General features: G+C 38.3%; 1 protein-coding gene across 7 annotated transcripts in view; it reads left to right on the top strand.

The window, feature by feature from the left end:
- Positions 1 to 13627, top strand: part of APP (amyloid beta precursor protein) — a 254045-nt gene that overhangs the window by 190383 nt on the left and 50035 nt on the right. For all 7 annotated transcript variants that reach the window (XM_008514152.2, XM_008514150.2, XM_008514149.2 and 4 more), the window contains 2 exons: positions 3419 to 3547; positions 4440 to 4539. In XM_008514152.2, coding sequence (XP_008512374.1) covers positions 3419 to 3547; positions 4440 to 4539 — 229 coding nt within the window. The remainder of the gene's footprint in view (positions 1 to 3418; positions 3548 to 4439; positions 4540 to 13627) is intronic.

Below are 13627 nucleotides of genomic sequence, written 5' to 3'. Positions count from 1 at the left end.
AGAACTGTCTTTACCTTGGTCCATTGTAGAGTTTCCTTGAAAGGCATGGTCACCCAGTGATTGGGACAATGGGCTGTGGGACCTGAGAGCTGGACTATCTGTTCTTGCTCTACCCCTGACTAGCTCTGGAACTCGCTGAGTCACCAGCTACATAGCCTTCAACCTCCTTTGTGCCTCGTTTGCTCTATCTGTGAAGTGGGAAGAGCAGCTGTACCTCTGTCGTAAGGTTGGTAGGAAGACTTATGAGTTGTTATTGTCGGCTGAAATAAAGAGTCTAGGTGATATTAGTGAAGGAGTTTATTCAGTAATCAGCGAGAGGAGTTCGAACCCCAGGAAAACGTTTCAACAGAGCGCTCTGATGGAGCTGCTCGGAGGGGTGTGAGGTTAAGTGCAGCTTATCTCTCTTCCACAAAACAGTGCATGTGCAGGGAAGAGGAAAAGAAAAAGACTTACAGCTAGATTTCATATATGTCAATAAAAAAAGGGATAGAGAACATCTGGGCTTTTCTCTAGATTACACGTTGAAGGTAACATAAACAAGAATTCCTTGGTTATACATCAAACAAGTTCGGAGATGCTGATATCTGTGTGTGAAGGGAGGTAAGAACCAGGGTCCTTAATTATTCCCTCGATCTCTAAGAAATGCAGCTGGGAAATGTGAGAGCAGGTACCCTATATCTTTTCCTGTTGTGGATCTGTCCAGCTGGCGTCTTCGTCATGAGATGTGGGGATGCAAGGTCATTTGACACAGGCTGAAGATGGCCTTCGCAGCTGCTTCATAACAGTGTGGATTTTATTATACTCACATAAAGCCTGTGCAGTTTACTTGTTAGATTTGCCTGTTAGACCAGGAAGAGGGATCCCAAAAATCTGTCCACATTATGCATAAAGCACTTAAAACACGATCTCGTTCATGTAAGTAGTCAGTAAGTTTTGAACTGTTACTGCTTAGAGGGAAGAAAAGGCAGGAGAATGTTGGAGGCGAGGACTGAGTAGAAGAAATGAATGTGTACTGAGTACCTGCTATGGACTAAGCATTATGCTGGGTAACTAACACAGAACATTTTTATCCCCATGTTCTCTATATGAAAGATAATGTTGTCTGAACTGCACAGGTGAGAAAATGCAGGCGTAGATAATTTTGAGACTCTCATTCATTTTAAAATTGATGTTTATGTTAATAATCAGCACATGGGAATTTATGCTGTTTGTAGGAGTAGTGGAAGAAAAAGGGAGACCCAGCTGTTACTTAAGAGAAATTACCTCCCCATTCCGTAATTTAAGATTTAGCTTAATGCAGTAATGCCAAGGCCAGTGTGGAGCCATTACATTCTGATGCTCACACTTGGTTGTGACAATCCTTTAGGATAAGATGCCTTATAGAAACATTCATAGGTGATTATCTGCAAAAACACGAAAAATAGAAGAAGAAAAGAAAGTTATGATGAAAAGTACCCTATGTTTTCATTGAAATACTTTTTCTTTTATGAGCTCTTTAAAAAATTTCTTTTCTTCAAAACAATAAAGCCTTTTCAAGAGAGCAAAATGAAATAGAGCAACTAAGAAAGCACATTAAGCCAGTCAGCTGCACAAGTAAGGGACAGGGACATCAAGGATAATTGCAATTAGTCGCAACCCTTTCTGTTTCCAACCTTGGAAGTATAATTGCAATAGAACTAGAGGGAGTTTTTAGGCTGGTGTTGAACAAGGAGCAAGCATCAGGGGTATGTAATATCCTGATTGTACCATCCTGCATATAAAATATTTGTCACGTTCAACAATAGGCAGCCTTTAGTTTCTGACCTTTTAAAAATTACGTTTTTAAATTAGTGTGTATAAACCTATCATTTTTTAAATATATATGTTATAGATGTAGCTTGTCAGTTGTTCTCTCTCTCTCTACTCTTCTTTCAAGATTTAAAAGACCATTCTCTCATTTGTAGATTCAGCCAGATTTCCTAGCACAAATGAGAATTATAATGATGTACTGCCAAAAGCTACATTGCAAGCTGTGATGTCTACCTTTTCTGAGATTATGGAGAAGGACTTAGCTTCTAGGGTAAAAGAAATAGATAAGGCAGATGAATGCAGGTTTTTGGGGGTTTTTTTTGGTATTTATTTATTTTCTGAAGTATGAGAATGTGGCCTGTGAAGGGCAGAAAGCAAGCAAGTACAGATCACCCTTTCTGAGTCAGGCACTGTGTCCTGTGTGATTCCTGATAAGAAAGACCAAATCTGGCCTTCAGGGATCTCAAAGTTGAAGAGGACAGTCAGAAGTATAAATAAATTAATAGATTGTGTTAAGTGCAATAATGGGGATTTGCATGGCATTTCATGGGACCGCAGAGAAAGGGAACCACTTCCGCCTGGGATGGCAGGGAGGTGGCCTGTAAGTTAAGCAAAAGGAGAAGTGGAGGGACACCCTATAAAATATTGGACCCCCCACACACACACACCCTCCATCTCTGTGAATAAATTCTCTACCTTCCAACTGGTTTTCAAGGTGTCCATGACTCGTAGATTCATAATAACTAGATTTGCCCAAATGGCCAAAATTCTATTCTGACATGAACTTCCACAGCTGATTTTTTGTTTGTTTTAATGAAGAAGAAATGTGTATCTTTGGAAATCATTTTACAAAATCACACAGTAGAATGCATATAGCAATGGAATTGTGGAAGACAAAGGAGCCTTTGTCCTTTTTTATTAAAATGAATGTCCTCAAGACTGGAATAAAAATGAAGTGGAACCAATTAGAAAAAAATGAATGCACTTAAGAAAAAGCTTAATTGTTGCTGAGAGAATTAGAATCTGATGGCGTAGAAAGAATTTAATTAAATTTCAAAGTAAAATAACTACAGTTTCGCCTTGGTCTTTCTCCTAGAAAATAAAATGTCTCATCGCTTATCACTTATTCCTTGGCCTACAAATTAGTAGTGGTTAAATTGCCTATTATTTTTCTCATTTTGATTGTTATACTGTTGTATGCTGCTGCTGATGGGTTTATTTGTGTGCATGACTGCTAAGATAACCATTAACACTGTGCATGTAGAAATATGGTCTTATATATAACGCTGTTATATGTGGGTGAAAAAAGGGAAGGACCTAACTTAAACTTGACAAATCCAAAATCGCCTCTCCTTCTAGAGTGGAATGCCACTATTTAACAGGAAAACGTTGAGGAAGGAGAACAGTCATTATATATGTGAGTGCTAAATGCTCCTGTAGAAGTAAAAAGTGGCCAAGTGACTAAGTAATTACCCATTAAGAAAGGAGTAGGAGAATTGGGTTAGAAGGGAGAATTGCAAAAAGATGACTCAATGCTTTCACATCAAGGGATGGATCCATGGGACTTCTGACCGAAAGAAGCAATTTTGGGCACAAACCTAAAAGCATTTTTTTCCCTTTTTCCCCACAGCCTCGTCACGTGTTCAATATGCTGAAGAAGTATGTGCGTGCTGAACAGAAAGACAGACAGCACACCCTAAAGCATTTTGAACATGTACGCATGGTGGATCCAAAGAAAGCTGCTCAGATCCGGTCCCAGGTAATCATCTGCAGCGTGGACAGCCCAGTGTCCCTGGGCTTTGAGTTGGATCTTTAGCTATCCTAGAGTAGCTATGGGTGTTATACTTCTATAGCAAGAGATCTTTAATACCTGGTAAATTCCAAAGGCTTATCTTAGAGCAACATGTAGTTTGGCATTTTCTGAGTTATGAAAATAATAAGGAATATAAAAATCTTAAGGGTCTATGGCTACTGATTCTTAAGGAACCATTTAAAACTCTGATGGCTGAAATAAAACAAAAGTTGTATAAACCAAAACCTCTAAAATTGTTTCAACTAAATTGTAACAAGCTATCATAAACGGCATCGCTACTCCAATACTTGGATATAATGTGAACTTAAATGAAACCCCATAATAATATGTTTTATACTCCTTCATTCCCAAAGGTTGAAACTTGAGATCTACCTCTGGAAATCTGAAATTTTACATTTCCTTGAATAGAAAAATATATATGTATACACACACACACACACACATCTCTCTATCTATATATCATGAAATATCTAGTCAAATTAAAATATGTTTCTATCTATTGTTAAATTTGCAAAGAAATATATTTATCATCAGTAGTTATTTTAGGGAGCCTCAATATTAGGAATCAAAGTTGGGCAGAAATGATGTTTTTAATTAGCTTTATACTTTATAGTTACAAGCATACAATATAATGGGAAATCGAAAGCAGCTTCTAATTTAGGGAGGAAAAAAATGAGAGAACAAGAAAAATAACACCGCCCTTTCAGGTTAAAAGTTCCAGCAGCACTTCTGTCAGTTTTATTTTGGAAGTTTGTATCTGTCTGCAGTGCTTGGTGAGGAAAATAACTAGTCCTTACTCCAGAGATGGTTTACCTGGAACTGTCCTCGTTTGACGCAGGTTATGACACACCTCCGTGTGATTTACGAGCGCATGAACCAGTCTCTCTCCCTGCTCTACAATGTACCTGCAGTGGCTGAGGAGATTCAGGATGAAGTTGGTGAGTAGGCTGTTCTTTTGATGCTGTACATATACACATTTTTCTCCTGTAGGGGAAAATCAGAGAAGTGAGTTCATCTGCATCAGGAATCACCAGTGTTTTAACATGTGGAAGGAAAAAGAACAGATGCCCTTTTAAGTGAAACTCTAGAGGAATGGCACTAGGTCTGACCTTGGCAATTGCATCTGTTCTTAACTATCCATACTTATAAGACTCGGGGGACGCAGATTGATGCAAGGTGTACTTGTGTAATAATGGGCCACTTGTTATTGGATTGTACTTGTCAGCAATTTTCTTCTAATTTAGTCAGTCTTATACATTTCACCTTATGATGCTTTGGTACTTTACAGTTTAAGAAAAACAACCCTTCCTTCATCCTTTAATTCTTTATTCCCATAACCTGAGGAGTGGCATGATACCCCATTATACACGGAAGGAGCTCAAACTTAGAATTTAAGTGACTTACTTGCCCATGTCACACATATCTGAAGTAGCACAGCAAAAGTACAAAACTGTGACTTCTGACTGACGTTATTGTTACATTCAGTAAGCCGCAAATTTCTTTGATTCCCCTACCCCGCCTACAGCCATGCACATTCTCTGTTGTTGAAACTTAATTAAATATGTGCCCACTATCTTTCGTTAAACTTTTATTTTGAAATCATCATACACTTAGAAGAAGTTGGAAAAATAATTCAGAGAAGTCCAGTGTACGCATCTCCCACTTAAGCTGTAATCCATGATCAAAACCAGGACATTGACGTTGACATTGTTGCCCAGTATCTTTTGTGTCCCTAGTTTTCCTAATGACAACTTTAATATTTCATATGAGTAAGTTCTCCTTTTTCTCTTTTTCTTGGAAAAGGAATGAAGTGTTGCATAACATAATTCTCTGTAAACCCCCAAATTGCCCATATTTGTTTGCCTGTATCTCACAAAGTACAGTTAACAGTTATGCTAATGAATCTTTGAACATAAAGCTAATGTGTGTGTACTGGAGATATGGTGCATAAACTGTCAGCAGATAAGCAGTATGTTTGTGGTGTATCCCTCCCCATAACGAGCCCCACCCTTCGTTGATTGGGTTGGAGATAGATGTAGGTTATCTGAAATCAGAACACCCGGGATGTTAGAGATGGCTGTACCCGTTATAGGAATTCCTCCTGTCAAGTGCCCGAAACACTGCTTGGTTTGCTTTTTACATTTTCTGCCAGTGTTATCCTACTCCTTCTTTTTTAACTTAACACTGCCTGTGAGTGTTGTTTGTATTCTCAAGTATTAAGCGCGTACCAGGTGATGATGCTCTGTTCCGTACTGTGTATTAATGGATGGAATCAAGTAGACTTTAGGCTGCATGCTTTGAAAAGAAATTTCGTGTGTCTCCCAAGCTTTTATTTTAAAGGGAGAACTAGATGTTGAGCAAGATCTTATGAGCATAGTATAGTCAGTAGCGTTTTTAGTCTACACCATAGATTGAAGACGGGATTTCCAATTAATATTTCCCTCTATTAAAGTTTCTTTAAGAAATGAATATACTTGTTAGATATATTTGTAAGATAGAAATTAAATTAGTAAGGAAACTTTAAAATAATGTATATTAAATAAGTATAAGAAAATTCTCCAAAAAAGTTGTAGAAGGGACGAAATGAAAGAAATCATCATATTCTCAATGAACTGAAATTCAGATCTTCTGGATAAATGTATTTTTGCTTATAGCTGTCTTATCAAGCTTATTTTCATGTGCAACTTCAATTGAGGTCTTGTCAGTAAGACCAAACTATAGAGCCCTTGCAAAGGACTAGAAAGTTGATGACCAATAATTCAGTCTCACCCAGTAATTATGGTTGACTCTTTCTAGTTAAATTATCAGAACGTTTTATTCAGCAAGATCCTACTGAAAACAGTGGCCACTTATGAGTCACACTTTCACAGCACCAGATGGTGATTCAGATATCTTGAATGCTGCAAAATGCCCAAGAATAGGGCAACACAGTAAACTTCAAATCTCAGTGACAGGGAAGATATTCAGAGAATTGGAACCATGGAATTTTCTCTTAAAAAAAAAGGAAAGCTCAGCTATTATGTTGGATTAAGAGCACGTTATTTTTTAAAATATTTCTATCATTCTAAATATACTGGATACCAAATTCTGAAAGATAATCTTTTAAAAATCTTTGCCTCCATTTTTAAATGACTGTTTCCTATAGAAAAAGAAACTTGGGTTAATGAACTTCCGTTAATTAGGCCCGTGCACCATTTGGGCTCCTAACCCCGAAGCTGAAACAGAGAGAACTCACTGGGGAGAATGGCTTTTCTGGGTTGAGCTTAGTTGTCTTCTCTAGTTGCTCTTCATTTGAAGGGACGTTTAAAAATAACTCACTTTCAAAGCAGGAATAGAGATGAAACAAGATTGGCCGTGGGTGCTAATTGTTTAAGCTGTGGTGAGTATATGGGGGTTGTTTGTAGTATTCTCTTTACTTTTGTATATGTTTGAAGTTTTCCATAACAGAAATTGTTTCCCAGCTTACTTTCTAAATAGGATCTTCATGGATTTCTTCCAGTGTATATTTTGTGCATCTTAATAGTTTCTAATTGAATGCTTTGTTATTAGTCTGATTTGCATTTATTTTCCTTTTTGTGTATAATCAGCCCTTAGATTTGGAATCAGTTGGGTGCAAATAAGGATACGAAAAGGATGAGATCAGAAACTACCTACAAATGCATGCCTGTAAAAAGTTTGTGCTTATAAATGTGGGCACCTAGGGTGTGTTTAATGCAGTAAAACATTTGGAGAAAAATAAAATAGTTTTATTAAATAGGAATGACAGGTGGTCTTGAGATGAAGGGTTTTCACCAGTCTGGGGAACTGCCGGTATCTTTAGTGACACAGGTGTATCTGCTTCAGTTAATTTTTGCTCTCGTAAGGGTAGAATTCTCTATTGTGGATGAAAATGAGGAAGAAGCTAGCCACACTAGAAGGAAGGTGAAAGTGGCAATTGGCATCACTGTTGTGAGAACAGTAAAGTGTGACTAACGAGAGCGTGGAATTTATCAGGCCAGTGAATTCCGCCCTGCCCTTTTTCACCCATCGTGCTTTCCTGAGCAATCCCATCTGTTTATGCTACTTTGCTATAATTAACTCCAGTAAATCCCAAATCCGTAGTTTTAATAGCCTATCTACTGAGTTTCCGTGATATATTCCACAGTTTCTGACACATTTCCCAAGCTGCAATCAGTGTGTATAAGGAATTCATGGTGTCCTGCTTGAAATTTACTCATTTTTACAATCGCAGTTATGGGTTCTCCCAGTTGTTCTGTACTTATCCATGCTGCCTTCCTCTCCCTCACCCATGACTTCTTAGCAATCTCAAGTCCTGTATAGTCCGCCTCCTATATTCATGTGGAATCCCTGCTCTGCACGTCCACTGTTTTAGCTCAGAGCCCTATCCCTGTCACATGAGTTTCCCTAGACTCCTGACTAGTCATCCTGCCTCCTGTCTCACCGTGGCCCCCTCCTCCCCAAATTCTTCCTCTTCAGGGCTGCCTGAGTTCCCTGCTGAAATACAAATAACACCTGCACGTGGTTCTTCCCTGCTTGAAAAGTAGCACTTCAATATTCAACTGAAATGTCCATGCTCCTAGAAACCCTTGACTAATTTGCATAGAGAACAAGAGAGAAGAGCTAGCATTTGCGCTACAGCTATGTAGCAAACTAACGGGTATGTTACTGATGATGTTGATGGTCCAAGTTCTTTATGAAAGTTCACCCTTGGGGTTCAGGGCCACCAAATATGTGGCAGTGGTTTAGTGTTAGAGTGACAACTGACATTCATTCTACATGCCACTGATGGAGCCAATCCCTCTGACACTGGGCCTCTGACACACGAAGTGGGGCTTTTTGTAATTCACATGAATGCAACATATGAGCTAGTGACAACACTGGTGAATTCAGTGATACCACCCCCAATTTACAAATGAAGAAACTGAACCGTAGAGAGAGGTCACTAACTTGCCGTTAACAGTAAGCTGAGGAGTGCTAGCCCGGTGGCGCAGCAGTTAAGTTTGCACGTTCGGCTTCAGAGGCCCAGGGTTCCCTGGTTCAGATCCCAGGTGCAGACATGGCACCGCTCGGCAAGCCATTCGGTGGTGGGCGTCCCACATATAAAGTAGAGGAAGATGGGCACGGATGTTAGCTCAGGGCCAGTCTTCCTCAAAAAACAATAAAAAACAAAACAAAAGAAAAAAAGCAGTAAGATGAGGAAAGTGGAATTGAAGCAAAGATCTGCCTGAGTCCAGAATTCATGCTCCCTCTGCAACCCATTCTCCTCTCTCAAGTAGAATTTTCTTCTTCTTAACCTCAGTGTCTAAGGCAGTGTGTATTCACCTCTAATGGCATACTGTACTTGGTATTTAATTATTTGTTTACATGTCCATCAACTCTCTGTCCTCGGAGCTCTTCCAGGCCATGTTGTGATCCTTGTTGTATCTTTGCCATCCGACAGAGGACCTGGTACTTTGTAGGTGGTAGTGATCATAGACAAGGTTGAAACGAATCCTCAGGCTGCAAGCTAGCTGCTCCTTAACTTAGCTTGCTCAGGGCGACTCCTCCATAACCCTGAAGACCTTCCCTGAACTCCTAGCCTAGGGTTGCACAAAAGAAATCTCTTCCTTCTACCCCAGCATTCTCTAAAGCTGTCATTGATCATGCTGACAAAATGGGTACAGTTGGCAAAGCTGTCAAAATAAGGGATAAAGCCAAGTTCTAAGGGCTGTAATTAATACATTTTACACCATTGTCCTGTATCATTGTCATGACACGCCACTGTTTGGTTATCTGCCCAATTCACATACTTTGACATTTGATTTACTAAGTATGTTGTCCATTTTGACTGTCTTGTCAACTACAGTCTGAGGCTATTTATTTCATGTGCTTCACCAATAAGTGTGAATTGTCAAAACTACCCTATTAGTTGTTTTATAAAAGCTTGCCTTTTATTATTTTATAATAATTTTTCCATTCAATTTGAATTATTATGTGCTTGCTCCCAGGCACACTCATTTATTATTTAATATTTTCCTTTTTTTAAAAAAAAGTTATTTACATGCAAATTATGAAGTTTTCTTGCAAAGAAAGGCTTAAGGCATTGTTTGTAGATGGAAGAAATCCCCTTATTCATTTAAAATGGCTGTTTAGCACTTTATTTTTTATTCCACAAATGAGGGAATCATTATTTTAATGAAAATTTGCATCCTCTTCAATGTCCGTATTGTTTTAATCATCTTTTAACCCTTCAAAAAGACAGACTTCCGTCATCTCTTCTTTTGTTCAGCTCAACTTTTGCTTTGTCAAATTGCTATTTAGAGATGACTGAATTTTTTGCCCTTGGTAATCTTCCTTAAATCTGTGCTCAAAGGATTCTGTTCTCCTTCTCTTGGCACTGAGGCTGTTTATCGGAGTGCTTCGTTTTGCAGCTACCCCAAGGGTAAAAATATTGTAGGTTTCCATTCGGAGATGGCTGTTTCACAGAATGCTGGAATGACCAATTTATGAGAAAGGCAGTAGGAAGGAAAGGGAGATGGAAGGCGTAATTGTTTCATACTCTGCTTACTTTTTTTTTTTTTTGCGTTCAGAATTAATAAAAACATCAATTATTATAAACCAGATGTTGGAAGGATCTCTGATTGAACAAATCCACAGTGAAAGGAGTAGGGTTGAAATACGTGGCTGGAGATCAAGAAACTTATGCTGGGGAAAGAATGTTTATCGTTTTTTACTACAATTTGACTATGGCCTCTTGATAAAACTTTCTGCTCTTTGGGAAAAAGTACATCATGCTTATTTCAAAGACAGTGTTTCCATTCTCTGTCCCTAATAAACCTATTGGTTTTTGGATTTAAAGCATCCAAAGTAGTGTGTTTAAAATAGAATATTTACAGCACTTGCCAGACTAACAAAATGGGACATTCATTACTACTGAGAATTTTAAGTATCTTTGTTAGTCAAGGAAAGGCATCAAGGAGAAACAAAAAAAGTCATAAAAGTAAATAAAGTGAGAGAGTTCTTCATGTATTCAACTCTTCTCTGTTTTTCATAAGACATGACTTTTAAAGGTATATTGATTTTATATTTTATGGCTGATTTAAGTATTTGAAAACAAGAACATTGATTTGTATGATAAATTGCTAAAGATGTGTTCCTCCTTTGGTTTTACAATAGTCTCAGAGCTCTTTACTTGTACTTTCGCCAGTATTGTTCCCTGAATGTCAGGTATGATCTCTGTTTGTTTCCCTACCACTAAATGTATATCTTTGTCCTCCTCTTAGCAAGACAGTTACTCTTCCAAATAGAGCCACTCATTTTATGATGAGAGCATGAAAATACATTAAGTGAACCTGTTTATAAACATCTTAATCTTTAAAATGGGAAGTATCGTATGACAGTAACACCTCAGTTTTCTGACAAATTGATTGCCACGTTGATATGTCTCTAAACAGGAAGACAGAGATGTGGCAACACCAGTGCGGATCATACCTCAGACCCAACCGGTCTGTAAACAGTCTCAGGAGGTTACAGCCTGTAAGCGTTTAACTCAACCATAGTGTGCTTAGTTTAGTGCTTGGTAAACATTTGGCTCTTTACATATCATATCCAAAAAACATATAAGCTGTCTTTTTCTTTCTTAAGAGTTGACTGAATCTATAAATATAGTGTCTGCGTCCTCTAGATGATCTGTGGAAGTCAGTGATAAGGTCCTTTAAAAGTTGACGTATGTAACTTGACATGTAAATTATTGACATATAAATTATTTGGGAAAATGACATCAAATATAGATATTTTCTTTTCTGTGTTTTAATCCAAAATTTTAAAGGAAAAGTCAATCCTTTAGCAATATTAAAAAGAATATGCTTTCTGGGAAGAATGAAGGTCAAAAAGGTTTCATTTAAAACAAAATAAAGTATAATCTCTACCATTCTGGCAGACAAATTGTTGACATTAATATGTATAATTTAGTGCAGTATATTGATTTTATTTTTTGTGATCCAAGTGGACACCTTCAGTCATTAGATGACGTAAGTATCAGCCACGTTGTTCACTTCATGCCATTGCAGTGGCTCACTGTGGATTATTTTTTCAGTCTAAATAAATATGTGGTGTCTGTTGAAGTCCTTTGCCCATTTTTTTAATTAGGTTGTATGCCTTTTTATTATTGAATTGTAAGGGTTCTTTATATATTCTAGATACTAGACTCATCAAATATATGATTTGCAAATATTTTCTTTCTTTCTGTAGGTCTTTTCATTTTCTTGATATCCTTTGAACATGCAAAATTTTTAAACTTTGATGATGTCCAATTTGTCAATTTTTTGTTGTTTTTGCTTGTGCCTTTAGTATTATATCTAAGAACCATTGCCCAATTCAAGGTCAAAGGGTTTATACCTATGTTTCTTTCTAAGAGTTTTATAGTTTAGCTTTTACAGTTAGATATTTGATTCATTTCGAATTAATTTTTATATGTGTTATGAGGTTAGGGTCCAACTTCCTTCTTTGGCATTTGGATATCCAGTGTCCCAGCACCATTTGTGGAAAAAGACTGTTCTTTCTGCCTGGAGTGTTCTTGGCACCCTTGTCAAAAATCATATGGGTTTATTTCTTGACTCTCAGTTCTATTCCTTTGTATATGTCTGTGTTTATTACAGGACCTCACTGTGGTTTTTTGCTGTTGTTGTTTTTGTTTTGTTTTTTGCTGAGGAAGATTAGCCCTGAGCTAACATCTGTTGCCAATCTTCCTCTTTTTGTTTGCAGAAGATGGTCCTTCAGCTAACATCTGTGCCAATCTCCCTCTATTTTGTATGTGTGTCGCCACCACAGCGTGGCTGCCGGTGAGTGGTATAGGTCCACGCCCAGGAACTGAACCCGGGCTGCCAAAGCAGAGCACACTGAACTTAACCATTAGGCCACAGGGCTGGCCCCCACCATGTGTTTTTTGGTAAGGAAGATTGGCCCTGAGCTAACATCTTTCGCCAATCCTCCTCTTTTTGCTTGAGGAAGATTGTCACTCAGCCAACATCCATGCCAGTCTTCCTCTACTTTGTATATGGGACACCACCACAGCATGGCTTGAGGAGCAGTGTGTAGGTCCGCACTTAGGATCTGAACCCACGAACACAACCAGTATGCCATAAGGCTGGCCCCCACACTGTGTTTTAATTACTGTAGTTTTGTAGTAAGTTTTGGAATCAGAAAGTGTGAGTCCGTCACCTTGTTCTTTGGCAAGACTGTTTTGACGGTTTGGGCTCCTTTGCTTTTCCTTATGAATTTTAGGGTCTTTTTTCCCTCATTTCCACAAAAAAAGTACTTGGAATTTTAATAGGGATTGCATTGGGTCTATAAATCAATTTAGGGAGTATTACTATTGTAATTTCTTAAATGAAGCTTTAAAAGCACTATAACCACTTGAGGAGATGTCCACCCTGAAATGATTCCACTTTGACCCTATTCAGGAGGATGAATGTTTAGAAGGAGCAGGAAAATGGATTTAGCACACTGTCACCTTTTACTCCAAATTTTGGTGGGATTCAAGCAAATTTCTTTGTGAGCTTTTCCTTTATTCGTGATGACTTTGACACATCAGTGGTTTTTGTCTGTTTTCTTGCTGTTCTCTTGTGTGTCGGGGGGGAGCACCTCCACCAAGAGGGTGAAGCCTGAGGCAAGGCCTCCCACACCAGGCTCTGCTGATGCCTATGATGATCCATTGTGGTTCTAAATTTTTTTCTTAACTCACCACTTATGTATGGCCCTGTGATTTGAATCAAAGCCCAAAAAGAAATCCTAACGAAAATGACTGGGGAGTGAAGTCAGACCACAGGGTGGCTGCTAGACTGCTTCCTGGCATGGAACCCTACAGCAGATGTGTCCTGATTTTTTTGGTAGAATCTTGGGAACAACCAATGATTTTAGACTGGAACAAGAGCTGGTTATTTTGTTTTTCACAAGCAGCTGCCTTCAAAGTTCATATTTAAAAAGAGGAGGAAAAAAATCATAGTATATTTGCCACCCTGAATATAGAGATGCATTCAAATTGAGGTT

This window comes from Equus przewalskii, chromosome 27, assembly GCF_037783145.1.
Source record: "Equus przewalskii isolate Varuska chromosome 27, EquPr2, whole genome shotgun sequence".
Taxonomy (NCBI): Eukaryota; Metazoa; Chordata; class Mammalia; order Perissodactyla; family Equidae; genus Equus; species Equus przewalskii.
Note: the sequence above shows the minus strand (reverse complement) of the source record. Positions and strands in the feature narration are given on the sequence as shown.